General features: G+C 34.5%; 2 protein-coding genes across 2 annotated transcripts in view; both read left to right on the forward strand.

The window, feature by feature from the left end:
- The window catches only part of EEA1 (early endosome antigen 1), a 131,868-nt gene extending 104,668 nt beyond the window's left edge, over window positions 1–27,200 (forward strand). Inside the window, exons 18-29 of the mRNA XM_040234418.1 lie at window positions 501–640; window positions 4,124–4,454; window positions 5,530–5,631; window positions 7,494–7,688; window positions 10,340–10,522; window positions 17,000–17,185; window positions 18,517–18,648; window positions 20,544–20,729; window positions 21,870–22,108; window positions 22,364–22,484; window positions 23,046–23,144; window positions 23,773–27,200. Coding sequence (XP_040090352.1) covers window positions 501–640; window positions 4,124–4,454; window positions 5,530–5,631; window positions 7,494–7,688; window positions 10,340–10,522; window positions 17,000–17,185; window positions 18,517–18,648; window positions 20,544–20,729; window positions 21,870–22,108; window positions 22,364–22,484; window positions 23,046–23,144; window positions 23,773–23,895 — 2,037 coding nt within the window. The 3' untranslated portion in view covers window positions 23,896–27,200. The remainder of the gene's footprint in view (window positions 1–500; window positions 641–4,123; window positions 4,455–5,529; window positions 5,632–7,493; window positions 7,689–10,339; window positions 10,523–16,999; window positions 17,186–18,516; window positions 18,649–20,543; window positions 20,730–21,869; window positions 22,109–22,363; window positions 22,485–23,045; window positions 23,145–23,772) is intronic.
- On the forward strand, window positions 15,004–16,766 carry LOC120858386 (protein SET-like). Its single transcript, XM_040234419.1, has one exon. It carries the CDS (start codon window positions 15,019–15,021, stop codon window positions 15,895–15,897), a length of 879 nt encoding a protein of 292 aa, XP_040090353.1. The 5' UTR covers window positions 15,004–15,018; the 3' UTR covers window positions 15,898–16,766.
- Window positions 27,201–27,464: the final 264 nt, after the last annotated feature.

Consider the following 27,464-nt stretch of genomic DNA (forward strand, 5'->3'; position numbering starts at 1 on the left):
TATGTATATATATGAGATAGAAGCCACACTGTGAAGAATAACAATCTCCAAACAAAGAGATTATGGATGCCAGATCCGAGTTTAATTGGCTTTATATTTACGGTCAAGAGGTATTAATGAGAAGGACGACATGACAACTCCATTTTAGTTTTGAATATTTATAGTTATATCAGTGTTGTTAAAGTTTAATTGGGCCTTTGTTTTTTCATACTTGAGTTAATGACTTATTCAAGTAATAAATATAATTAAGTTTATTCTCTTATTCAGTTCATTTTAAAAGTTAAAACTTAGTGACTGTCTCTCATACATAAAGTCTGCTACTAGATCTTCTGAAAGATTTCAAGGTAAATGGCTCCTTTATTCAATAATGAGTTTAGAATGTGTTTTTTGTTATTAACACAAGTATCTTTGTTTGTTAACATTAGTTTGAGTATAAACTAATGTTGTAATGTTTAATAGATAATTATTGACATTAAAATGGTTTTATATTTCTGACATAGAAACTAGAAGCTGATATGCTTGAAGTTAAAGCAAGCAAGGAGCAAGCTTTGCAGGGTCTACAACAACAGAGACAGCTGAACACAGATTTAGAGCTTCGAGCCACAGAATTGAGTAAACAACTTGAAATGGAGAAAGAAACGTAAGCTAAACTACTTATGGGAGAGGATTATAAACTAAGTATTAAAATTTTCATAAGATTTCAATTTTTCTATTACAGTACTTAAAGATTTACCTTGTAAACTGCTGATATTAATGTGAATGAAAAATAAAGCCATCACAATTTGGTTTATTTAACCATCCTATTTGGATGGCTTGTATCCAGTCACATTTCAGTAGACTTTGTCTTTAAAGGCCAAATATGGAGTTGACAGACTAGATCTCTGTCAAGAGGGTGAGGGTTTTTGACTGTCAGTAGTAAAGATGAGGGTGAGGGTTTTTGACTGTCAGTAGTAAAGATGGAGGTTGATAGCCTGGGAAAGGTGCCTTTCAGGGAAATGAAGTTAAAATCCATCAAAGTTGATGATAATTGTTTTGCACCTTCATGGTTTCATCTTTATTTTGGGAGTGGTGACAACACATTTTTGTTTTCATGTCTAGTATATTGGGTCCTGATATTGTGAATGTGAGGATATACAGATGCATTTTGTGCCTGAAATGGCATTTCTTGTGACTCAACGTATGTAATTTCCAGTGCCTAAGTATTTGGGGAGTACATCTGATGCTTTTTTTTTTTTAAATTATTTTATTTTATTCATTTATTTTGGCTCTGTTGGGTGTTCATTGCTGCATGGGCTTTCTCTAGCTGTGGTGAGCGGGAGTTACTCACTAGTTGCAGTACTCGAGTTTCTAATTGCGGTGGCTTGTCTTGTTGCAGAGCATGGACTGTAGGCTGCACGCAGGTTTGTTAGTTGGCGGTTGCAGCTCCTGGGCTCTAGAGCACTGGCGCAACATTTGTGGCGCACGGGCTTAGTTGCTCAGGGGCATGTGGGATCTTCCTGGATCAAGAATCGAGCAGGCGGATTCTTTTACCACTGAGCTACCACGGAAACCACAACTGATCCTTTGTATCACCTACTAAGTGATTCGTCACCTCTGAAACCCAGTCATGTGACTGTAAAGATGACCTTTGAGGTGGTACTTGTTCTCTTTTCTGAGGCCCCTTTGGGCCCAGTAGTTCTTTACAGTGGGAACTTTCCATTTCTAGTAAGGTTTTTTTTTTTTTTTTTTAAATTTTGCCTTTACCTTTTATGCAGACATCTTTTATATGGGGTCCTGCACTTTTAGAGTACTAAGAAAGGAGGACTGGGCAAACGTATCTGAGGTTTGACTACACCCCGCCCCTGGTCACAGGACTCAGCCCAAATAATGGGGTACAGGACTCCCCTTTCTCAAGGACCACCTATACTGCATGCAGCTCTTTCTCTCCAGTTTCCATCTTATAATATATTTTCATTACTCTGCAGTTTGTGTTTTCAAATATCCTTTGTGATTTTTTTTTTTTTTGGATCTGTGGGTTACTTAGAAGTATACTGTTTACTTTGCAACTATTCAGGGTTTTTCTAGATATCTTACTGTTACTGGTTTCTAATTTAATTCCATTGTGGTTATAGAACATACTCAGTAAAATTCTGACATTTCAAACTCTCTTATTTATGGCACAGTGTATGGTTTATCTTGGTTGTTTCCTTGTGCACATCTGTATTTTGTTGGGTAAAGTGTTCTGTAAATATCAGTTAGGTTAAGGTGGTTGATATTGTTCTGATCCTCTGTATCCTTGCCACTGTTTTCTCTGGTTGTTTCTATCAGTTTTTGAGAAAGGAGTGTTAAAGTTTCTCAGGTTATGGATTTATTTATTACTTCCTTTAGTGACCTTTAAAAAAAAATAAACTAAGTTTTACCATCACTATGCAAACCTTTATTTCTTTAGGCCTTCTTTGATTCACAGTCTTATGATTTTATAATAATTATTTACAGGAAAGTTAAGTAGCATAGTAAATATATCAAGTTCCAATTTTAGGGTTGCTTGACAGGGATTTTAACTATACTAAAATGGTCAAGTAATAGTCATACAACAGCTTTTCTGTCTAGACCTTTAAATATCAGTGAGGTACAGGATCCTTTGAATGTACTTCATATGTTTTAGCTACTTTTTTTGAAAGTAAAAGTAAGTTTCTGGGGCTAAAAGTTAGAAAATTTCAAGGTATATATGCAGTTTTGATATTAATACCCAACTTCAATTATGTGGCTGGTACATCTTTTAAGCCTTTCCTTAATATATTGAATTTATAATAAAGTACATTGGAAATAGTATGCATTCTAGAAATATTATTTTGTACCTGGTTTTATTTTCATTTTAAAAAATGATTAATCTCTAATGTGTGCTTTTCTTTTGCTATATAATATGCATAATTTTATTCATTTTATGAAAACAAAGTCTTTAACTTTCTTAAGCAATATCTTCATTTCTTTATTTTTTTTGAGTTTTTTTTAAAACTTTTTATTTTATATTGGGGTATAGCTGGATTAACAAAAAAGCTGTACATACACATGTATCCATTCCCCCCCCCACTTCCTCATTCTTACAACTTTTCTGTTTTATAAAAAATTGAAGTATAGTTGATTTATAGTATCATGTTAGTTTCAGGTTCTTGAAACTTCTTAATTCATTCAGGTGTAGAAAATTTATGTTAGAGGACAAATGATAAGTCTCTTAACATAATCTGCTAGGCTCTAGGATTAAAGTAAATCTTTTGTCTTTCGTCCATGTTTGCTTAAACTTGTTATCATTTGTTCCCTAAAATAATTTTTCTACACCTGAATGAATTAAGAAATTTTAAGAATACGAAACTAACATGATACTATAAATCAACTATACTTCAATTAAAAAAAAAAAAAAACGGAAAAGTTGAGGAAATGGGTTAGAAAGATTTTCCTGATTGAGCTTCCCTGGAGGCTCAGACAGTAAAAAAATCTGCCTGCAATACAGGAGACGTGAATTCAGTCCCTGGGTCAGGAAGATCCCCTGGAGAAGGAAATGGCAACCTATTCCAGAATTCTTGTCTGGCAAATCCTATGGACAGAGGAGCCTGGCAGGCTACGGTCCATGGGGTTGCAAGGACTCAGACAGGACTGAGTGACTGACACTTTTCATTTTTCCTGGTTATCTTATGTGTTTTGAAGTTTAGGACCTGTCAAACACCCAATGTGTTTTATTTTTTCAAGTAAAGAAGCAAATTTCTTTGTCCTTGGGGGCAACATAATAAATCAGTTCTTTAGGATACATGGAACAGTATTTCTGGCTGTCAAAGACTAGATGGTTTGCTGTATGCCCAATTTCTTTGGGGATACACTGTGGTTAGATAAGACTGGATTAAATCATGGGTTTAGATGGTCTTGGCTTTACCACTAATTTATTTGACTTGAAGAAAACCATCCTCATCTCTTAAATGACCAGATCATGTGTTCTAAGGCATTTTTTGTTTGTGTGGCTTCATGACATTAAATTATTAGTTTTACTTCTTAACTACAGAAGAAAGTTTTAAAACTCAATTTATTAATGTGAATGCTAGATTAGAAATGACAAATTATGCATTATTAAAGAAATTGTTTCTTAAATATTTAGAGTATATAATACAAAGTTGGATCTACAGAAGAAATCTGAAGCGCTTGAAAATACTAAGCAAATGCTTACCAAGCAAGAAGAAGAAAAAACAATCCTTAAACAGGAAATTGAAAATTTAAATCAAGATGCAAAGATGCAGCACAAGGAGCTGAATGACAGGATTCAAACAGCAGCAACAGAGCTACAGAGAGTGAAGATGGAGAAAGAATCTCTAGTAGCAGAGCTTTCTGCAACAAAAGAAAAATTATCAAAAGTTTCTGATTCTTTGAAGAACTCCAAAAGTGAATTTGAAAAAGAAAATCAGAAGGGAAAAGCTGTTATATTAGATTTGGTTAGTTGTTTATGTTTATTTTCTTAGCTAGAAATGATTTTTATTTAAAACATACTGCCTTTTCTGCTTAATTCACTGTTGATTTGTCACCTTGCGTTTAGATGATCTCTTAAGGGTTGTTATGAGAAAAGGAATGGAGATTACTTAACCTGAGAAAAAGATATTGGTGCTTGTGTGTGTAATTTTCCAGTGGCCCAGAAAGTTTTCAGTTAAATCTATATTCTTTCTCTGTTGAGGACCCGATGCTAGATTTGGGGAGGACTGCAGCACATTTGTCCTTTGGGACATGTCTGCAGAGAATATAGCTACTAATTGAAATGTTTTTCACCTGACTGTAAAAAAAAGAAAGAAGACCAGAAAGATCTTAATGACTTCTAACTCTGGTGCTGTAAACATTCTGATTCTTTATTCAATTTTCTAAAACTCTGGATAATACCATGTCTTAGAGATATTGTAAATAATATTTAAACTATAGAGAAAAACATCTTGAGTCTCAGGAAATACTTATAGGGCAATGTATCCTCAGAAATATTTTAACCCTGAATAACATGGAATAACAGCAAAAGTAAAATTCTTTTGTTCTTAGTATGAAGGTCAGTGAAGGTGTTGAGGAGCATAAAAAGCATGATTTTCATATGTTACTTTTAGTTCTGTTTGGAAAAAATATCTGTATATCTTCCCTCTTAAGTTATATGGGATTATTTTATTGTTTCCATACTTTAAAAAATTTCTCTCCATTTTTTTGAAGCCCATTTTTTCTACTTTTAAAATAGCATAAGTTAGTTAATTGTGTAACATAAAAATGTGGTTTCCAAAAGTATTCTAAAATCTTGTCTAAATATTATTGAAAGTATTTATTGTGACTATTGGTTGATAATAGAAACTCTTAGCCTCTCTCCCCATTTACTGCTATAATATTTGCCTGTTTTTATTACTGAAATGAATGATTCTATCCCATCTTAAATCATCAATGATTCTAGTTTATTTCCTTTTGTGGATCTTACTAAGCTTATAAACCTAAATTCTTAAATTTACTACAAATATTTTCTGCATAATATAGTTTCCACTTTTTTAGGAGAAAACTTGCAAAGAATTAAAGCATCAGCTTCAAGTACAGACAGAAAGCCTGCATAAGGAACAGAATGAAATGAAAAAGTCACTTGAAAAAGAAAAGGAGGTAAGAGATTTTCTATAACAGAAATATGTAAAGCATAATAAGGTTTTATATTTTCAAAATATTTTCACAGTAGATTCTTAAGTCAAAGGGTTTATTTCCTTTGTGCTCTACCAACTGCTAAAAAGATTTAAGCTAAATTATAATAAAAGGCCCAAAATAAAGGATTATAATAATAAAATAATTATACTTAAATAACTAGAGTTATTTAATTAAATTATCAAAGTTAAGGAGCATTAGTATGGATAAAAAACAGTCTTCATAGATTTTCCATAGACATGACATTTAAGTGCTCTTTATTTGACATTTATGTTAAGGGAATATTTGATAATGGTTATATAACAAGTGATTGTTATATAATCACAATTAAGTTTATATTGTTAAATAATCACAATTAAGTGATTGTTCTGTGGTTAATGCTTCTATTGTTCTCCATCAAACAAATGAGTAAATAAATGGATATAATATATATTATTATTATTATTCTCTGAAGACATAACCTCTAGCAGCTAGAGTCTAGGCATGTAGCTTTTTAGAGATCTGATTTGATAAAGCAGCAAAGCATCATCCCAACAAGTCTTCAGTGTGATTATGTTCTGGTTGTTGATTGAAAGAAGACATCTGTGCTTTATATGCCAGTCATAGTGGCAAAATTATGGTGATTTAGTACCCAGGCTGTAAATCCAGATTGTCCAAATTTATATCCTGACTGTGCCAGTTATTAGCTATGCTGTCTTGACTTCTCTCAGGCAGATGACTCATCTCTCTGTGCTCCAGTTTGCTCAGCGGTAAGATGGGGCTGATAGTAGAATCTGTGTCATAGCATTACTGTGAGAAATAAATGGGTTAATGCATATCAGAGTGCTTAGAATACCAATTGTAACCAAATAAATGGTCAGGGGTTAGCTATTACTTTATCATTGGTTATCATAACAGTCATCAGTATTGTTAACACTACTTGACTCCTGCTTTGCATGAAATATTTCCCTTTGTATTGGCGATAAGCTGAAACATCCATATACATAGCACTGAAACTTTGCAAAATTAACTTTGAGTGGTCAATTGCTCACATTAGGTCTTTAATGAAATATGCATAAAACATGAAAATATGACTTTGGTTGGAAGGATGAGACGTAGTTTAGTTCACCTTGGCCACAGAAGGACCTCAGTGTGACTTATATATGATAATTAATTTTGAACAGAAATGTATCCTAATAAATTATGAAAACAGGTAGTAGCAAAATATGCCTCAGATCTCTACCTGAGGACATGATTGTGTGGTTTAGACAGATACTAAAGATGTTTACCAAAATTATTTTGGTTTTATTATAGTTAATATGAAGCTGTCCTTTCTGATTCACTTTGACTAGCAGACTCAGTTAGCATTTTAAAATTTTTATTTTACTTTTTTTGGCCCCAGTGTGCTGCTTGCAGGGATCTTGAACCCAGGCCTGGCAGTGAAAGTGCTGAGTCCTGACCACTGGACCACCAGGGAATTCAGTTAGCATTTTGTTTTGAGAATATTCAAGACAGTAGACATTTCAGCAATCTAAAGATTGTTGATTTTCCCTTTTCTATGATATAAGAGAATACCAATCCTGTGCATTTGCAAGCTGTATCTCAATGTATAAGTTAAAAAGGAAGGCAAGATTAAACAAATAGCGATCAGTCCATAGTCTGATCCAATAGTGAATAGTGTCAGTTATGGAAGCTCCATGAGGGCAGGGATTTTTCTTTTTGGTTTACTACTGAATATTTGTGTCAACAGACTCAGTAGTTTCTGCTTAGAGTAATGCTTAATAGGTACTCAATAAATGTGTGCTGAATGGAGAAATGAATGCTGAACAGATTGTATTTTCTTTTAGACTTCTCATCAGTTGAAGTTGGAGCTCAGTTCCATGCAGGGACAAGTCATACAGGCCCAGAATAGCTTAAAACAAAAGGAAAAAGAAGAACAACAGCTTCAGAGTAATATAAATGAGCTAAAGCAATTGACGGAACAGAAGAGAAAACAAATTGAAACACTCCAAGGAGAAGTTAAAATTGCTGTTTCACAGAAGGTAATGATATGATATTTGTTTACTTTTTATGGGAAGAAAAACTCTGAAGTTAAAATAACCATATGATAGTTAACACAAATGAGTTGCAACAAAGAAAATTTTACATATATGCCCAAATTTTCTTTAAAAGTATAATGCACTTAATTATATGATTAAATATCTGTCTAGATTGCCATTCACTATAACCATGTTGTTAGACACTTATTTAAAATCTTAGCACTAATCATTTGTCTCTGATAGACCTAAAACTGCCTTTTTGTAAAATAACATGTAACTAACAACATTAAGAGAATAATTTATACATCATTTATAGTGTATTAGAAAATTTTAAGGAATTGAAAAATGTTATTCTTATTAATGGAAATAACCAAGAATAAAAATCACAAAGATACTTAAATATTCAGTAGTATAGGTTTCATGTAGTTTTTTTAAGTTGTATCATAATGGTTTGTTTCCAAACCTATGCTAATTTATTATTAAACATCTGACTTTCATTCTTAAGTATGTTTTAATACTTGTCCAGAACAAGAGTTGATAAAAGTGGATTGAGTTTAATATTTGAACAAAAGGAGGTTTTTCCCAGTGTTGATATGTGCATATTAATTCATCTAGGGAGAAGAAAGATAAAATATCCCTAGCATGTGAAACAAAGTATATCATGTTATTAATAGTTGGCTTGTCACATTACTAGAGGGAAAAAAAACCCCACAAATACATATTTTACGTTGATCACTTTTTATGATGATTATTATGGCCACTTTACAAAAGAGTAATTTTCTTATAACACAAACAGGAGTAGACAAATTTGTCTATCCTTTTTTTATGTGTGTTATCATATATATAATCATACATCAGGATGTAATTATCACAATGTGTATTTTGTTCTATGATTTGACATCTTGAGGTCATTTTCCCCCCCAAATCTAGTAGCCTTATATTCAAGTTTTCCTTAGATCTTCATTTTTTATCATGATTTAGTAAATTAAAAAAAAAGCCAACAACTATTTTTAGTACATTTTCTTTTTTATTTAATTATTAGAGTAAGATTGCTTCCAGATTTATAATTAATGTATTTTGCCAATACGGTGCATGGCTTTATTAAATAGTGGTTCAGTTGGTAAAGAATCTGCCTGCAATGTGGGTGGAAAGATCCCCTGGAGGGGAGGGGATGGCAACCCACTCCAGTATTCTTGTCTGGAGAATCCTCATGGATGGAGGAGCCTGGTGGGCTGCAGTCCATGGGGTCGCAAAGTTGGACACAACTGAGTGACAGCACATTAAATAACATCTTAAGGATTTTGATATTTAGAGGAAATGCTTTTATTGGTAGTTGTCTTGTGTGGGACTGTTATAATGAAAATACCACGGACTAGATGGCTTAAATAATAAGCATCTATTTCTCATAGTTCTGGAGACTAGAAAGTTGAAGATCAAGGCACCTGGCATATTGAGTGTCTGGTGAGGACTCACTTTCTGACTTGTAGACAGCTGTCTTCTTGTTGTATCCTTATATGACTGAGAGATTGTATTTCTTCTTGTAAGCCCACTAATCCCATTCATGAGGGCTCTACCTTAATGACTGCCAAAGACCCCTACATGCAAATGCCATCACATTTGATCTAGGCTTCAACTTGAATTTTGGGGAGTCACAAATATTCATAGCAGTAGTTACTTTGTATTAGTATATAGATGCTAGAAAAAGGAACACCTTTAACTCAGGGAAGACGTTTTGGGGGAGTATTGAGTGGATAGCCAGTCTCTGTAAATTAGACTTGGAATTTGGGGTACCTAGAGAATCATTGAAAGGCAATAATAATTTGGTTTTATTGAGGAGTAGTGGGGAAAGAAGATACATTTTAGAGCCAGGTAAATCTGAATTCAAATTCTGTGTAACACACATCAGGTTTATAGTCACAGGAAAGGGATCCATCTTTTGAGCTTAAAGAAAATGAGGTCATGGAGTTGTAAAGCCTGAGATAATGTATTTAAAGTACCCAGTAGTGTGCCCAGTGCCATGTAGAAGCTAAATAATTGCTGGATGTTATATATAAGTACAGCTGACTATGATCGAGGAGTGTCAGTGTGCATGGTTGACCGTACAGTGATGGTCTATAGAAATTTTTCCCTGGGCCACAGTGAAATAGGAAAAAGAATACATATACATACGTTTTTAAATGTGATTGAGTTGCAAATAAAGGATTCAGCAAGGCTGTAAGTCATCAGTTCCTGTGCTAGGAAACCTGATGTGGGAACACATGAATAGGCTATGGCTCCTGTTCTCACACAGCCTATATAATTTAATGAGGAAGAGATACCGAAAGAAAACTGTAATAAAAAGGAGAGTGAGGAAAAATTAGAACTCCGTGGGAATTTTGACTCGTTTTCTAGAGGACCTAGCATTTGAAGTGTGTCTTTGAAGATTATTATAATGCTGAAAGGTTTAAAAAGGAGGGAATTAGATATTTAAAAGGAGAGTGAACAATATTAGCAAAGCTGACAAAGCTTAAATGTCATTAATAGAAGATTTGCTGTTGGAATACACGGTAAGTGAAGTGAGGAGAGAGAAGGCTGTAGAATTGGATGAAGTCATTCTGTCTTTGTAACCTGTTTTTGGCACGCATACTATTTTAAGTAACTGTTGTATGTTTCAGACAGAACTTGAGAATAAACTACAGCACCAGTCAATGCAAGCAGCACAGGAACTTGCAGCAGAGAAACAAAAAATATCAGTGTTACAAAACACCTATGAAAAAAGTCAGGAAAATCTAAAACAGCTTCAGTCTGATTTCTATGGGAAGGAATCTGAACTACTTGCCACAAGGCAGGATCTTAAGGTATAGTGAATTATGTCGTAAAAACCAATAAACTTGTTTATAGACATTCATTAAAGGATTGATTTGAACCCAAATGGGCATTAAAAGTCTTAGTATTTGTGAAATATCATGCTTATTATTATTATTTTTGGAGAAACATGCTTTTAAAAAATTATTTTATATGATAAAATATATAGTAAATATAGATATTTTAAAATAACACCTTTAATAGTGAAATAATTTAGAAATATGGTAGTTGCTACATTAGCTCATCTAAGGACTTTGCTGCCTTTATTTAAAAAAAAAAAACTGAAAATGAACTGCTGTTAGAAAATCTGAGTTTTAAATGTAAACCACTTGTGAAAATGCAAGCAGATTCAATATTGACTTTGTCAACTTCCCAAGACTGTTGTAATGCATAATATTAAAATTAGGAGATTATAGCTCAAAATAAATTATCTAAACATATATGGATACTTTGGCCTTGGCAGTACTGTTGGATTAGATGAAGTATCATTTTCACTAAAATGACGGATATACAAAAAGGGTAAATAATTTTTATGTAGCGTTATCAGTTGTCTAAGGGAAATGGAACATTTGTATTCTCTCACAGAAGGTCTTTAACCAGTTCTCTTTTTTTTGCCACAGTGAAATTAGTATGCCTTTTGATTCTTTTCCTGTGTCTGGATTTTTGCTTTTTGCTTAAAGTGCTTTATTGAAAAATTCCATTGAAAATCACAGAATATTTTTATATATAATATATAAATACATGATGTCTATACTTTATTCATAGGCTCCTATAGGGAAGGCTTTATGAAGGAGGGAGAACTTGCCCTGATCCTGAAAGATAAGAATTTGAATACAGAGGGTCTGAGAAAGATCAGTTCACTCAAGAGACGCCGAGAAAGGGAGTAGTGGGGGGAACCAGCAAAGCCAGGAGGCAGTCACCATAATTGACTTGTGTTTGGAAATTAAAATTAAAAGGACTGGGATTAAATTGTGTGGTACCTTAGATGCCTAGCAAGACTGACTGGACTTTATGTTGGGTTGGAGGTAGCAGGGAATGAAGAGTCTAAGCAGAGGAGTAAAAGGAAGTGGATATGTACTTAACCTGGAAGTGGTTTACAGACAGCTTGGTTTGGATCTGGTGTAAACTAGTGCTGGGAGGATTAATTAAGAGGCTGTCTCCCTTTCTTCCTCTTAACTCCAGTAATCTAGCTGTGAGCTGATTAGGACTGGAGTTAAAGAAGATGGAACAGAAGAGATTAATTGGAGAGAGAAAATGAAACAAAAGGGGTGAATAATATAGAGTGCAAGGGAGTGGAGGAATCAGTGGTAACTAATGATCTGACAAAGCAACAGGAGACTGGGGAAAAGGATTTCCATAGGGCCAAACAGTAGATATTTATATGTATGTATTTATATATAAAGTTCAAAATTAGCAAGAGTTTTTTTTTTTTTAAATACCACCTGACATTTAGAAGGCATCTTACTTATTATATTCTCTTTATTTTTTTTTCCCCCTTTACAACACTATTGAAAGTCAGGGAAGGTTGTTGAAAAGTTTGGACTTTATCCTGTCGGCAGGAGGGAATCACTGAAAAGATTTGTTCGGATTTGTATTTTAAGCCAGTGTGGCTGAATGTGGGGATGAGAGAGGAGACTGCAGTAGTCCAAGTGCAGATGGTGCTGGCTTGGGCTGGTAAAGTAAGGATGGACAGTGTGAATGAATTTGATGGACATTTAGGTGGAAGAGAAGTTGCAACCTAATGACTGATTTAAAAATCTTTAGAGACTTAGATCTTTCAGATCAGTATTTTCTCATTAAGCCAACAATTATTATTATGCTTGAAAGCTATAAAATCATGTTCTAATTTTATACATGAAAGAAAAATTCAAATGTAAACATGGGTAAGAGAAAAGACAGGGATAAGGCTGCTGTGGAGTTTAAACGACTGTTGAGAGGCTGTGGATAGACACTCTGTACCAAAGCTTTCTTTTGCAGATGAAATTGAGGTCCCCCCTTGGTTGGTGACAGGCCTAGTGTTTGCACAGTAACAGAACCATGACTGGATCTCAGCTCTTCAGACCTTTATTCTTTTACCATCATTTCACTAGAAATTTTTTTCATATGATAGGATATTGACAGATTCTATGCTAATCTTTCCAAAATGACATCTGAACTATTAAAAATCCTCAGGAAGTTCAAGTGATATTTATAGGCCAAAATAAGGGATCAGCCATTCTTTTTCTTTTGCTTCAGTCATTATTAAATGATCTTGTGTAAAAGAGAGAAAGGGAGAGGTTCAGAACCTTGTAGCATGACACCTAATCAAGACTGCCATCTGTGGGCTGACGGTGTTCGCCAGGACACCAGTAGAATGGAAGCCGAGCTGGCTTGATCTATGCCTTTAGCCCCATCTGCTGGATTATTTTTGAAGTACCAAAGTTTGTTGACTGGATATTTTAAATTGGCTTTGCAGGGTGCTGTTCTTTGATATTCAGGAAAGGTAGAAGTGGAATTTAACCAAAATTTGCACCATCAGTGAAGTGAAAACTCTAGGATAAAAAGTTCACAATTAAGTATAAATCTTCTCAGCATAGTACTATTCCTCATGTCATTTCATCCAGGCGTCAAGAAAACGTAATAACTAAAAATTTTTAAAGGTTTATGTTGAAAGAAAAAAGGGAAAAATTGTTAAACAGACCGAAAAAACAACACCTACCATGGAACAGTGCAGAAAATGTTTTTTCACTGCACTGAATTGGGGTATTCAGGATCAGGGTGGTGCTTGATCTGCTTAGGGATTTGCTTATTCCAGTGGCAGTGGGTGAGTTAAAGATAACCCCAGTAAACCATCATAGTGAGAGGGAGTTCTCCAAGGGGAAAGAGGCTAAGCAGATGAAAATAGTGTAGCCTGCAGCAGCAAAGATAAAAGGAGTGTTTAAAACGGCAGTATACTGCTGAATGTCATAAATGAAGATCCAGAGGCAAGTAGAACAGTATGTCTTGGCTCAGAAAAGAGTAGTGCAGATTTTTAGATTGACTTTAAAGATTTAGTCATTAGGATTCTGTGAGTTCAAATTTTATAGGCTGTTATTTAGAACATGGGCATTTTGGAATTCTTGTGCTTTTAGGCTCTAGCAAGAATTGGTATTCCTTAACACCAGATCAGGACCTAATTACAGTTGTGTAGACCTTATTGGCTAGGCTTTGACAAATTTTATTTTTTCCCCTGAGAACACTCTTACCCTTTGTGATGCTTAAAGTCAGTTCCCACATGCCCATGGAACTTGCTTTAAACATTCCACAGAGAACATTCACATTCATTTTTCTGTGCATCTGGCACATAGCAGATGCCTGTACAACTTTGATTTTACACTCTGGTTCTGTTTTCCAGGCTACATGGTCAGCTGCTTTCAGGGCCATCTTTCACTGTCCTGTCTACCTTAGTAGCATGTTCAATTAATGCTTAGCTGCTTGATTAGTAAAGGACTAGTGACTTTAGGTCTTTCCCCAAAAGGAAGCATTATGGTTCTTAGTGTTCTACTGGAAGCTATTGAAAATGGAAATTTAATTAGAAAAGACTTCTGAACTATTTCTAAGGAATAATCTCTTTCAGGAAGGTTAAGTCCTTTAAATAAGGTTTTCATTCATTTTTCATCTATCCTTTATTGAATGCTTTTTTCCCAAAATTTTTAATTTTGTTTTGGAGAATAGCCGATTAATAATGTTGTGATAGTTTCAGGTGGACAGCAAAGTGGCCCAGCCATTGTTGTTGCTCAGTTGTGTCTGACTCTTTGCGACCCCATGGACTGCAGTACGTCAGGCCTCCCTGTGCATCACCAACTCCCAGAGCTTGTTCAAACTCATGTCCATCAAGTCGGTGATGCCATCCAACCATCTCATCCTCTGTCGTCCCTTTCTCCTCCTGCCTTCAATCTTTCCCAGCATCACAGTCTTTTCTAGTGAGTCGACTCTTCACGTCAGGTGGCTATTGAATGCTTACTATAGCCAACCTTAGACAACAGTGATTCCTCCTGAATTATATCTTCTGCCTTTTTTTCAAAGAAACTGTATCTCCAAGATAAGAAAGATAAGTTTTTTCTAGATAGCAGAGGAACATCTTAGAATTATTTCCCTTAGCAGCTGAGAGTGGCAAAGTTCCTGCCATTTTCCATTCCCCACCTGTTACCACAACTACCCCCAAATCAAAACCTAGTATGTCAGAAAACTTGTTCTTTTCCCCAGCTTCAGCTTCTTGAAATATCTGGGCCTTCATACACTTGCCAACTATGGGCTGTGGTAACCGACAGTGCTACTTACACCACATAGATGAGAAGTTCGAGTGGATGGGGTGATGGCCTTGTCAGGAGTAGAGCCTCTGATGTCTGGTTGACTTGGCTATTTTAGTTCACTTGATCAGACTGGCAATTTAAAATACATTTTCCAAGTTCTCTGAGCTCGCAGTTCCACTCTCTTCTCCTGGGAGGATTCTTGGCTTTTTTCCCCCATCATGGCCCCCAAACATCAGTCTTCTCTTCCACCCCAAGCGAAGAAACTGAAGAAAGCCAGGCCGACTCCTGCCTCCAGGCCAGACGAGGCATCTGCTTCTTCAAACTTGCCGAAGGAAGAAAAAGAACAGCAAGAAGCAAGTGAACATATTGATGAAGTACAAAATGAAACAGACAGACTTAATGAACAAGCCAGTGAGGAGATTTTGAAAGTAGAACAGAACTATAATAAACTCCGCCAACCATTTTTTCAGAAGAGGTCAGAATTGATCGCCAAAATCCCAAATTTTTGGGTAACAACATTTGTTAACCATCCACAAGTGTCTGCACTGCTTGGGGAGGAGGATGAAGAGGCGCTGCATTATTTGACAAGAGTTGAAGTGACAGAATTTGAAGACATTAAATCAGGTTACAGAATAGATTTTTATTTTGATGAAAACCCTTACTTCGAAAATAAAATTCTCTCCAAAGAATTTCATCTGAATGAGAGTGGTGATCCATCTTCAAAGTCCACTGAAATCAAATGGAAATCTGGAAAGGATTTGACGAAACGGTCAAGTCAAACACAGAATAAAGCCAGCAGGAAGAGACAGCATGAGGAACCAGAAAGCTTCTTCACCTGGTTTACTGATCATTCTGATGCAGGGGCAGATGAGTTAGGAGAGGTCATCAAAGATGATATTTGGCCAAATCCATTACAGTACTACTTGGTTCCTGACATGGATGATGAGGAAGGGGAAGGAGAAGAGGATGACGACGACGACGAAGAGGAAGAAGGATTGGAAGACTTTGATGAAGAAGGGGATGAGGATGAAGGTGAAGAAGATGAAGATGATGATGAGGGGGAGGAAGGAGAGGAAGATGAAGGAGAAGATGACTAATGGAACACTGATGGATTCCAACCATTTTTAATTTTCTCCAGTCCCTGGGAGCAAGTTGCAGTCTTTATTTTTTTTTTTTTCCTCCTCTTGTGCTCAGTCGCCCTGTTTTTGAGGTCTCTTTTCTCCTTTATACCATGGTTCACAACTTATTTGGGGGCGGGGGGAAATACCTTGAGCAGAATTCAGTGGGACAAGAATCTCTACCCCTTTCTGTTCCAAATTCATTTTTATCCCTTCCTGTCTCAACAAAAACTATGGAATCAACACCACCATGCTCTGTGGGAAAAAAAGAAAAACCTTCTGCTCCCTTAGCTCTGCTGGAAGCTGGAGGGTGCTAGGCCCCTGTGTAGTAGTGCATAGAATTCTAGCTTTTTTCCTCCTTTCTCTGTATATTGGGCTCAGAGATTACACTGTGTCTCTATGTGAATATGGACAGTTAGCATTTACCAACATGTATCTGTCTACTTTCTCTTGTTTAAAAAAAGAAAAAAAAAACTTAAAAAAATGGGGTTATAGAAGGTCAGCAAAGGGTGGGTTTGAGATGTTTGGGTGGGTTAAGTGGGCATTTTGACAACATGGCTTCTCCTTTGGCATGTTTAATTGTGATGTTTAACGGACATCCTTGCAGTTTAAGATGACACTTTTAAAATAAAATTCTCTCCTAATGATGACTTGAGCCCTGCCACTCGATGGGAGAATCAGCAGAACCTGTAGGATCTTATTTGCAATTGACATTCTCTATTGTAATTTTGTTCCTGTTTATTTTTAAATTTTTCTTTTTGTTTCACTGGAAAGGAAAGATGATGCTCAGTTTTAAACGTTAAAAGTGTACAAGTTGCTTTGTTACAATAAAACTAAATGTGTACACACACACACACACAAAAAAAACATTTTCCTCCCAAGATAAAAAAGCTTATCTATTAAATAAAGCTTTTAGTATGCCAAGGGTTATCATAGATCCTACAAAACATGTATGTATATATAATCTTAAAGTATTTCTTTCCATTATGTTTATGCATAACTGTCATGTATATTAACCATTATGTTTCTGTTGAAATTTACTAAAAATGACATAATAATTTGGTGAAATTGTTTTTATAAGTCTGTAGAAGAGAAGCTTTCTCTAGCACAGGAGGATTTGATATCAAACAGAAATCAAATTGGAAACCAAAATAAATTGATTCAAGAACTGAAGACCACCAAGACTACTTTGGAGCAAGATTTAGCAAAGAACGAACAGCAATTGAAGGAACAGAATAAAGCACTACAAGATATGCAAAAAGAAAAGGTATTTTATTTTCTGACTAAATCTAGAATCTTAGAGTTACAGTGGGTATAGAGATCTAGTCAAATCTCTTACCCAATATAGGCATCACCTTTATTTTTAGTAGCTCTCTCAGATGGACTTCTAGTTTCTTATAAAAGACTTTTGGTGATTGGAATTCTAATGCTAGAAAGTTCCTTGTCATTTCTGTCCATCTTCTTACTGCTTTTTAAGTTTTACAAACAAATCTGATTTCTTACATGATAGGCCCTTGGTTATTCAACAACAGATATTACAGTCCCTCAACTATTTCTCATGTAACATGTTATCCTCTGGATTTATTAATGAGGTAATAAAAGGTCTAGGAATAATTCTTAAGCTTGTCAAAAATTCTTGAAATTAAGAACCAGTTTTTTCTAAGGGGAAGTAGGAGTGTATTTTGTATAAATGATGCTAGGTTATGAAGTTGAAAGGACTGTAATATGCCTAGTACATTTAAAGAGCAGTTAAAATTTTATATGAAAAGGAAATTCAGATTCTAGGAAACATTTTATTTTTGGTTTCATAATTGAAATCATATATTTCCATCAACTGATATATTCTGAAGTGTACAATTCCTAAAGTTCTTGCTATCAACTGATATATTCTGAAGTGTACAATTCCTAAAGTTCTTGCTATATCTTAATTATGCAGTTCCTTTTTTTTTTTTTGGCTATACCAAAAAAAAAAACCTGGGCTCTCAACAGTGAGAGAGTCGAGTCCTAATCACTGGACCACCAGGGAATTCCCTCTGAAATATCTTTAATTTAAAAATTGGAGGGGAAAAAATTGGGGATTATTTTTGTGGTGATGGCACTGCTGAAGCTGGAATGAAATTTATAATTGGTGCCTCAAGTTAGAAAATTCTGGCAGAACTGTATAGTTTAGAGGCCTTTAATTACAAGAGTTTTAAATCAGGTAGATCTTGTTTTAGTTTTTGATTCTACTTCTATTTATCTTCTCTGAGTCTTTGTTCCTTGCCTAAAAAATGAGAATTAAAAAGAGCTACCTGGTATAGAGATTAAGTTAGATGATGTATAATATTCCTCCCTAGGTGCCTTATATAAAGACAGTGATATAAAGATAATAAGGGTAAGATGGTAGTTTTGGTTACACTTTAGCCAAACCGTTTTACAGTATCAACTGTTTAATCCTTTATAACAGTCTTATTGTTGTATAAATAAGGACACAGAGACATAAGTAATTTACTCAACTCAACTTAGGTGGAAAGGGGCGATGACAGTCATAAATAGAAGCAATCATTTTTGTTACATTAAGTATTTACGTTAAAATTCTATAAATCATTTTTTCTATAGTCACTAAAAGAAAAAGAACTAGTAAATGAAAAATCTAAATTGGCAGAGACAGAGGAAATTAAGTGTAGACAAGAAAAAGAAATTGCTAAATTGAGTGAAGAACTCAAGTCTCACAAGCAGGAAAGCATAAAGGTATGTGAAGATTGTTTTTCCTTTTGTATTATATTAGTGTTGTTATATTAATGTTATTAATTAATGTTAATGTTATATTAGTATTGTTAATAAAGTGCAGATGACACCACCCTTATGGCAGAAAGAGAAGAAGAACTAAAGAGGCTCTTGATGAAAGTGAAAGAAGAGAGTGAAAAAGTTGGCTTAAAGCTCAACATTCAGAAAACTAAGATCATGGCATCCAGTCCCATCACTTCATGGGAAATAGATGGGGAAACAGTGGAAACAGTATCAGACTTTATTTTTGGGGGCTCCAAAATCACTGCAGATAGTGATTGCAGCCATGAAATTAAAAGATGCTTACTCCTTGGAAGGAAAGTTATGACCAATCTAGACAGCATATATTCAAAAGCAGAGACATTACTTTGCCAACAAAGGTCCATCTAGTCAAGGCTATGGTTTTTCCAGTGGTCATGTATGGATGTGAGAGTTGGACTGTGAAGAAAGCTGAGCGCCGAAGAATTGATGCTTTTGAACTGTGGTGTTAGGGAAGACTCTTGAGAGTCCCTTGGACTGCAAGGAGATCCAACCGGTCCATCCTAAAGGAGATTAGTCCTGGGTATTCTTTGGAGGGAGTGATGTTGAAGCTGAAACTCCAATACTTTGGCCACCTGGTACGGAGGGCTGACTCATTTGAAAAGACCCTGATGCTGGGAAAGATTGAAGGCGGGAGGAGAAGGGGACGACAGAGGATGAGATGGTTGGATGGCATCACTGACTCGACGGACATGGGTTTGGGTGGACTCTGGGAGTTGGTGATGGACAGGGAGGCCTGGCGTGCTGCAGTTAATGTGGTCGCAGAGAGTCGGACATGACTGACTGAACTGAACTGAGTGTTGTTAAAGAGATACTTGTGTGTGTGTGTGTTTACATGTGTAGAAATATATACATATATACACACATACAGGCTATATTTATCTGTTTCTTTAGAACATAGTATGTGCCAGGCCCATTTTTTTTTTAATTGGAAGATAACTGCCCTACAGTATGGTGCTGGTTTCTGCCATACACCAGCATGAAAAAGCCACAGGCACACACATTGTTGTTTTTGACAAATACTCCCGCTCTCACAGTGTTCTTATGTTGTAGTGTCTATACACATGTTGAAACTGTTAACTTTGCTTTCAGATTATTGAATAGAGCAAAGTAACCCCCAAAGTTTAAGTTTTGTTGAGATGATAATCGAGAGAGCTATCCTTTAAGCTTACAGATTAAAAACTTCAAAATATATGAGTTTAGGATCAGGATTTTAAGGGATTCTGTTTTTTAAATTGTTTTTCTTCTTAAACTCCTTTAATCTGTTATTTAGAACATTTTTCTTAGCATTAGCATGGCTGGCGTGCCACTTAAAGAAACTGAATTGCTTATAAGTTGCTTTTAAAATGTTACTCATTTTCATAGAGAAGGGTTAGATTTTTCTCAGGTGGTCTCATAATACCTCTTGTGTCTATCAATATGCTTGCCATTTTACTTTATAATTATCTCTTTATATCATTATGTTCTTCTGGACTGACTTCCTAAAATCAGGGAATGTATATAATTTATCTTTTATGTATATCCCTAGAACCTATCAGTGTGTGATGCGTAAATGTTGACAAATATATGCTTGTGAAATGAAGAAAGAGAAAATAGGGGGTAGAAAATTTTCATATCATTTAATCAAAACATGCATTGCAAAAGCATCAGCTGAATTTGATTGTTGAGCAGCAAATACATAATCTTGCACCTTTTTAACTGTTTGAAATACTGAACTTTAAGAATTTCATGAGTCTAAAACTCATTGTTTGCAATAAGCTGTATAAATTTCAGCTTTTTAACTATAAAGGATTATTTATTTTGGTCTTACTTTTTCATAGGAAATAACAAATCTCAAGGATGCCAAACAGCTTTTGATTCAGCAGAAATTAGAGCTTCAAGGGAAAGTAGATTCCATGAAGGCAACCCTTGAACAGGAGAAGAAAACCCAGCAAATGCTAAAAGAGCAGATGAAAAAGGAAGAAGATGAGTTGAAGAAAGAGTTTATGGAAAAGGAAGCTAAACTGGTAAGTTAATGGTGGGAGGTGTGTTTTGCAATTGATTTTGTAAATTAATCCATTGAGAGGATTTTTCTACATAAAAGTTATGATTCAAATGCTTACCTAACATTGTAATTTTTAAAAATGTTTTTAATTGAAGGATAATTACAGTATTGTGTTGGCTTCTGCCTGTTCAGCAACAGGAGTCAGAATGGCCATCATCAAAAAATCCACAAACAGGAAATGCTGGAGAGGGTGTGGAGAAAAGGGAGCCCTCTTACACTGTTGGTGGGAATGTAGATTGATACAGACAGTATGGAGATTCCTTAAAAAGCTAGGACTAAAACTACCATATGACCTGGCATTCCTACTACATTTTAATTTTTAAGATAGGAAATGTGATTTATTTAAATAGCTGACATGTGATTGGAAATGTTTATTCTGTAATTATATTTTAGTTTATATAAGTAAAATTCAATAAAACATAATTTAAAAACACTTTTAGTGCTAGAAAAACAAGCCTGTAACTATATAGACTGAGGTGTAGGTGGCATGAGTGCGAATCATGTTAAACTTGTTAACTGAATGTTCATATGGGCGAGCGGAAACTGCAGCTTGGACTCATGCTGACCGGAGTCGTCTGCTTTTCCTTCCCTAACTTGTGTGTGCCAAATAGGAAGCATCTGGCTTTCCTCTGTTGAACTGAGTCCAAATATCCCCAGATAATTGGACTGCTAAATGTTTTCATTGAAGAACTGCAGTTTCGGGTTCATGTGGTGATTTGAAGTATTATTATTATTTTTTGGCAGTTTGATAGAGACAGGAGGATACATTTGGAATTTGAGACATAAGAAAATGCCAGCTTTGTCTCCAGGGCACTTGATATCTCTGACTATGTGTTCTTCCCCTGCTCTAGTGGGAAAAACGAAAATCTCCAATTGCTTTACTTTAGCTTGATTTTGTAAGAGGCTTGTTGCCTATTATTTCAGTCTTAAGACTTTTAAACCAGTTCAAATTATGCAGATGTTTGTGGAATCAGTTTTATTAGTGCCTGCTTTCCTTTAGAATATTATTTATGCTGCCACTGTTTAAAAGTTCAACAACTTAAGTTTATTTTGCACTACTTTTGTAGTAGGTTTTTTAACCTACTGTTGTTCCTTTTCTCAGCATTCCGAAATAAAAGAAAAAGAAGTAGGAATGAAGAAACATGAAGAAAATGGGGCTAAACTTACCATGCAGATCACAGCATTAAATGAGAACTTGGGCACCATAAAGAAAGAGTGGCAGTCCAGTCAACGGAGAGTCAGTGAACTCGAGAAACAGACGGATGACCTACGGGGTGAAATTGCAGTACTGGAAGCAACAGTTCAGAATAACCAAGATGAAAGGAGAGCGTTACTGGAAAGGTGGTTGATGTCTATGGAATTAGTTTATTTCCAAGCTAAGTGATAAAAAGATTGTATTTCACATTAAAGAAAAATAGAAGTTTTGAGAGAAGTGCTCCTACAGGTTATTTAAGCAGCCATTTAAAAACTAACCCTTCCAACAATCATACAGGTGAAAGTAATGTATTATGTTTAAAGTCACTGAAGTGGTTATCTGTATACAGAGAAGGTCTGTAATGATTTTTCTTTTTTAATTATGTTTGCATTCCATTTTAGGTGTCTTAAAGGAGAAGGTGAAATAGAAAAGCTTCAAACCAAAGTACTAGAATTGCAAAGAAAGCTGGATAATACAACTGCAGCAGTGCAGGAGCTAGGCAGAGAGAATCAGTCCCTTCAAGTAAGTCACCCGCTAGTACGAGGCAGCTGTTTAGCCTAGAATTTCCCTTAGTGAAAAGCATATTTTTCACATTAAAAAAGAAAACCTCATATTTAATAATACTTTTAAATGGCTGTTGAGTTGTAGCAGTACTGTAGGTGTTATGGGTCATTAAATATAAGGTTTAAAGAATTTTTCTGAGAGATCTCAACAATCAGAGAGCCATGTCATTCATGAATTGACATTACTGGGAAAAGTCAAGAACACAAAGGAACGAACGAGTCCCTGTGTGTTGAAGTGATCTCATTATTTGCTCAGCGTTCCAAGCAAGGGTTGCTTGATCCTTAGGATTAGAATGCATTGGAAATCGTCGAAGGTTAGAAATTACCAACACCTTTGAGAAATAACATTTGCTTTACTTATTGTCATTCATTTGTAGCAACTTTTGATAATGGAAGTTGACCAAAGTATTTCTGATTTTTAAAAATGTACCCGTTTTAAAACTTGGGCACCAAGTTAGAAATTATCAATCATTGTTTATAGTTTTGAGTACTGTTTACTGAAACTTTTTCTCTTTAATAGATCAAACATACACAAGCGTTGACTAGAAAGTGGGCTGAAGACAGTGAAGTACAAAACTGTATGGCCTGTGGGAAAGGCTTTTCCGTAACAGTGAGACGGGTAAATGGTTTTATTACTGTAGTTCTGGATTTTATTCCTTGGTGATGGTGTTTTAACCATCAGAATTGTCCTGCATTTGACAGACTTTAAAAGTTTTGGCATGTATAAACTTTAATTTGTAACTATGTAGAATAATTAAATTTCATGCACTCTAATTTCTTTCTAGCCCATGTGTTTCAATTTTAGTTTTATATTCAACCATTGTCTTCCTACTGAGTGACTCTCTGGAATAATCATTTTCTGAACCAGTGCAGTCATGGTCAACTCAAGTTTTAGTCAGACATTTATATTCCTATAGAAGAAATTATGCCTGAAACATTTTGCAAATAGGAATAGTTTTTCACTTGATAGGGGTACTTTATTAAGGCATTTATTAAAATCCCACAAAGGTTCTTCTGAGAATTCCAAGATAAATTCCATATTTAATGTTTAGTATTTGACTAAATAGGAAGCATTCAAATTAACGAAAGGGATTAAATCGATATTGACATTTTATGTTATTAAACAGTACATCAATCACTTGAAAGTTAATATACTTTCACAGTGAAGTTTGCTTTCTTCTTGTGGTCTCATAATACTTTTGGTATAGTTTTTATGCTTGAAAATGTTCAATTTCTGTCATTTACAGCATCACTGCAGACAATGTGGAAATATCTTCTGTGCTGAGTGTTCAGCCAAAAATGCCTTAACTCCTTCTTCCAAGAAGCCTGTTCGTGTCTGTGATGGATGTTTCAATGACTTGCAAGGATAATGGGTTATCACAACTTCAAAGTAATATTACAGTAACATTAGATTTTTAATAAATGCACTTAATAGAGGTCCTGGACTACTACTATTTGATTTGGACAGTGGTTGCAATACTAAACCAAATTAGAATTCGTATATTTTGGAATGTTATCAAGTAAAATTCTTCTATTTTTGTGAGACTTGAGTTCATCTTTCTCCATTTAACCCTGGAACAGCTTTCATGCCAAGTTTAGAAGTAGCCAATGAAATGTAAATAAATTTTGGATGGAAAATAGCAATGTATTTTTTTAAATATAATTTCATTGTTCAGAAATGATATGAATACACTTCCATAGCTGCTTCTTTCTCCCAAATTTAGTGTATGGAAATGTACATGGGTGATGTTACCCTATCAGATATATTGCACAATAACACATCAATTATATTAAATATTCTCATTATAAAGTCATGCACAGAACTATAAAGCTTTCTTTTTTTCTTATATATAGGTCCATAGCTCAGTTGCATTGTTACAGATTTATTACTCAAGTGTTCTAAATACAGATTATGTATTTAAATATGTATTAACCATGAATTCAAACATGGTTTTTATGTTAACTATATTGATTTAAGTTCTCTTGGGTGAATTTTATGGCAATCTCTTTAAAATTAATTTGCTTATTTTAGGACTATCCGTATTTTATCCGTATTATGGTTATTCTCGGGTTGTATTTAAAGATTAGGGTTAATTTTTCTTTTTTGTCTTTCTAACTGATTTTTAAACTCCCACATAGTCTTAATTAAAAATCCTACAAAACTTACCAGCCTCACCCCCAGTTGGAAGGTGAATAACATAAATTCTGTAATGGTCCTATACTATTTAAGCAGGAAGTCTTCTGAGATTAGCTTTCATTTTATATCCTCATTTTCTCTCTCCAGCCTCTTCAGGAATCTGAATTTGCTTTTTTTTTAATGGATCTTCTTTTTTGAAGGTAATTTGGTTTAACCTTCTCAAGTATAGCTCAGCTTCACTGTAATTGTGTTATAGTTTCACATCTTAAAGCTAGTAACTGGTATTGTTATAGTCTTATCTGTGAAAACAAATATGGCAAGGAGACATTAAATATCCTGTTTTATATTTTCTACTTAGCTAACAGGGAAGAGTTTAAAGTTTTGAACTTGACTTACATTTTAAACTAAATTTGGGGTTTCATATCAACTCTGTATCTGTTTACTTTGCAAAAATACTGCTATGAAATCACCTTGAAATAACAGTTGGATAATAGAGTATCGCCAACCCCTATATTAAAGCCAGAACTGAAACAGAATGACTAATTGAGAGTAATTAAAAATTGGCTTATTTGTATGCTACACAATGGAATTAAACTTTATCATAGTCTTAATTTGGAAAATTGGAAAACATCTGAAAAGTCATTAATATTGATTTATTACTCTAAGAAGAAATGTAAACTTATGTATTCACTCAGTGCAGTCATTTGGTAATGGGGGAGGGTGGGACCTAGTAATCCATTTATAGTAAGTGCTTTCAAATATCATGCTGAAATGAAATTATCATGTTATATTCTTCCTATAATGTATACAAACTAAAAGAGATTGCCATATATTCATTAATTATTAAAAAAATCCATTTAAGTAAACTCTGTTGTCAGTAGCTATCAAGGACCCTGACTGAGTCCCTGGACTTAGATAAACATACATCCTTGAGCATAAATATTGAAGAAATATAATGGTTCCTTATTAAAAATAAGTTGGATAATAGAAATTATGCATTTTCATGTTTACAATTCAAATACTCTTAATTCTATACTTATAATTGATAAGCATGTTGGAATAACATTCACAGCACAGTTGTTCTTTTTAATGATAATGAAACTTCATGAGAAATTTCCTGGAATATTTGTTCACTTCATCTCCTAATTGGGCACACTGAAGGCCTTTCCCTGCCTTGTTCCCCCTGCCCACATGTTCATAAAAAAATTGTGGGGACAACAAATACATATGTGTTGGAGTATTCTCTACTTTTCATCTAGCTAATCTTACTTTATAAACCCCAAATAATTTGACTACATATTAAGTAGAAGTGAAACCTAAAATTTAGCTATTAGTCTCACCAACATTGGAAACAAAAGGTTTTCTTTTTAATTAAAAAGTCATCCTCTTAGTGCTTACTGGTTCTACATTATAGATGTCTGCTAGGACTGTCAGTGACTTAGAGCTGGCACATACGGAGTCCCAGCTCTAACGCAAAGCATATTGGCATCACATGTTAGTAAATTCTTAGCCCCAGCACAGAAATGTGAGTTAATAATCAAGTCTTGCTGGGTTAGTGTACAATAAACTATACCTACGGAATTTTTAGTAGAAGACAAAGCTGCTGTTATAGGATTTATTTTGAAGAAAAAAAAGAGGGAAACAAACACAAAAACCTCAATGCAATGTATAATTTTGTTCAACTACCTCTTAATGTGGAATTAGTTTAATAGTTTCCTCACAGTAATGTTAAATAGTAACTGCCAAATTTGTTAGTTCCCCATCTGTTGAAAAAAAATTATGATTATTTTATAGTTTGGAGAACTTTAAAGACACTTTTTTTTTACTGTGCATTTGCATAAAGATGTTTAGCTTTTAAGTGGAGAGCAAATTATGATCATATATTTTGATATTATTCATGACCTATTGACTAGTTTTTTTTAAATGCACTTTGGGTATGAAACCCTGGATGATTTGATCCATAAGATTTAAATGTGCCATCAACTTCGTATGCCTAGACCTGAGCTTGATGAATGGTATTCTGTGATTATATAATGTGCCACACATTATTGTCTTAATTGCCCTTTGCCTGAATTTTAATGATCAGTTATTGTTGCAGATGTGAATACTGTGTATAAACTTACTAAATTTATGTAAAATTGTATAAAATAGAATTGGAAATAGGTTCTCTCTGTGTAGAAGTAATGAACTTATTGTAACATGATGCAGTTATGTCTGTGACATTCTGTACTTCCTGAACTGGATCATCTTCATAGTTTCTGTAGATACTTTTGCATGAATATTTTCTCCTTTAGATTTTGGATTCATTGTATTGTTTACTATTTGTGATCATGTAGTTGTGCCTTATTTGTGAGAGAGTTTAGCTCAGTAAATACTGCGGTTTCTAAACTCAGTGAGTGGAAGATTATTGATTATAAATGTAACTGATAAATTACATAACATTTAAATCTGTATAAAGAACAATGGAAGGATCCTTTATTGAATTGTTGCTTTTTAAAAAAAAATGCTAAAGACATTAAAAATCATTTCTTTCTAGTATATTCTGTGACTATTTTGTCAAATTATTTTAAAAGAATGGCTGATATCTTATTTACAGACTTAGAACTTTGCAGCTGGATATAGGCAGTGGGTGTGCTTTAATGTTCAACTTAGAATAGTAAGTTCATAATTTCAAGAGAAATTACTAGTGCTATTTTGGTTGAGACATCACCTTTTCACTCCATTATTGCAGAGAATTAGCAAAACAAAAATAATAAACGATATTAATATTAAATATTAAACAATACTAATCTCGTTTCACTG

This window comes from Oryx dammah, unplaced genomic scaffold (genome assembly GCF_014754425.2).
Source record: "Oryx dammah isolate SB20612 unplaced genomic scaffold, SCBI_Odam_1.1 HiC_scaffold_29, whole genome shotgun sequence".
NCBI lineage: Eukaryota > Metazoa > Chordata > Mammalia > Artiodactyla > Bovidae > Oryx > Oryx dammah.

Bases quoted from the DNA above. Each gene is read 5' to 3' on its own strand.
- LOC120858386 (XM_040234419.1), top strand. From the start codon at position 15,019: ATGGCCCCCAAACATCAGTCTTCTCTTCCACCCCAAGCGAAGAAACTG.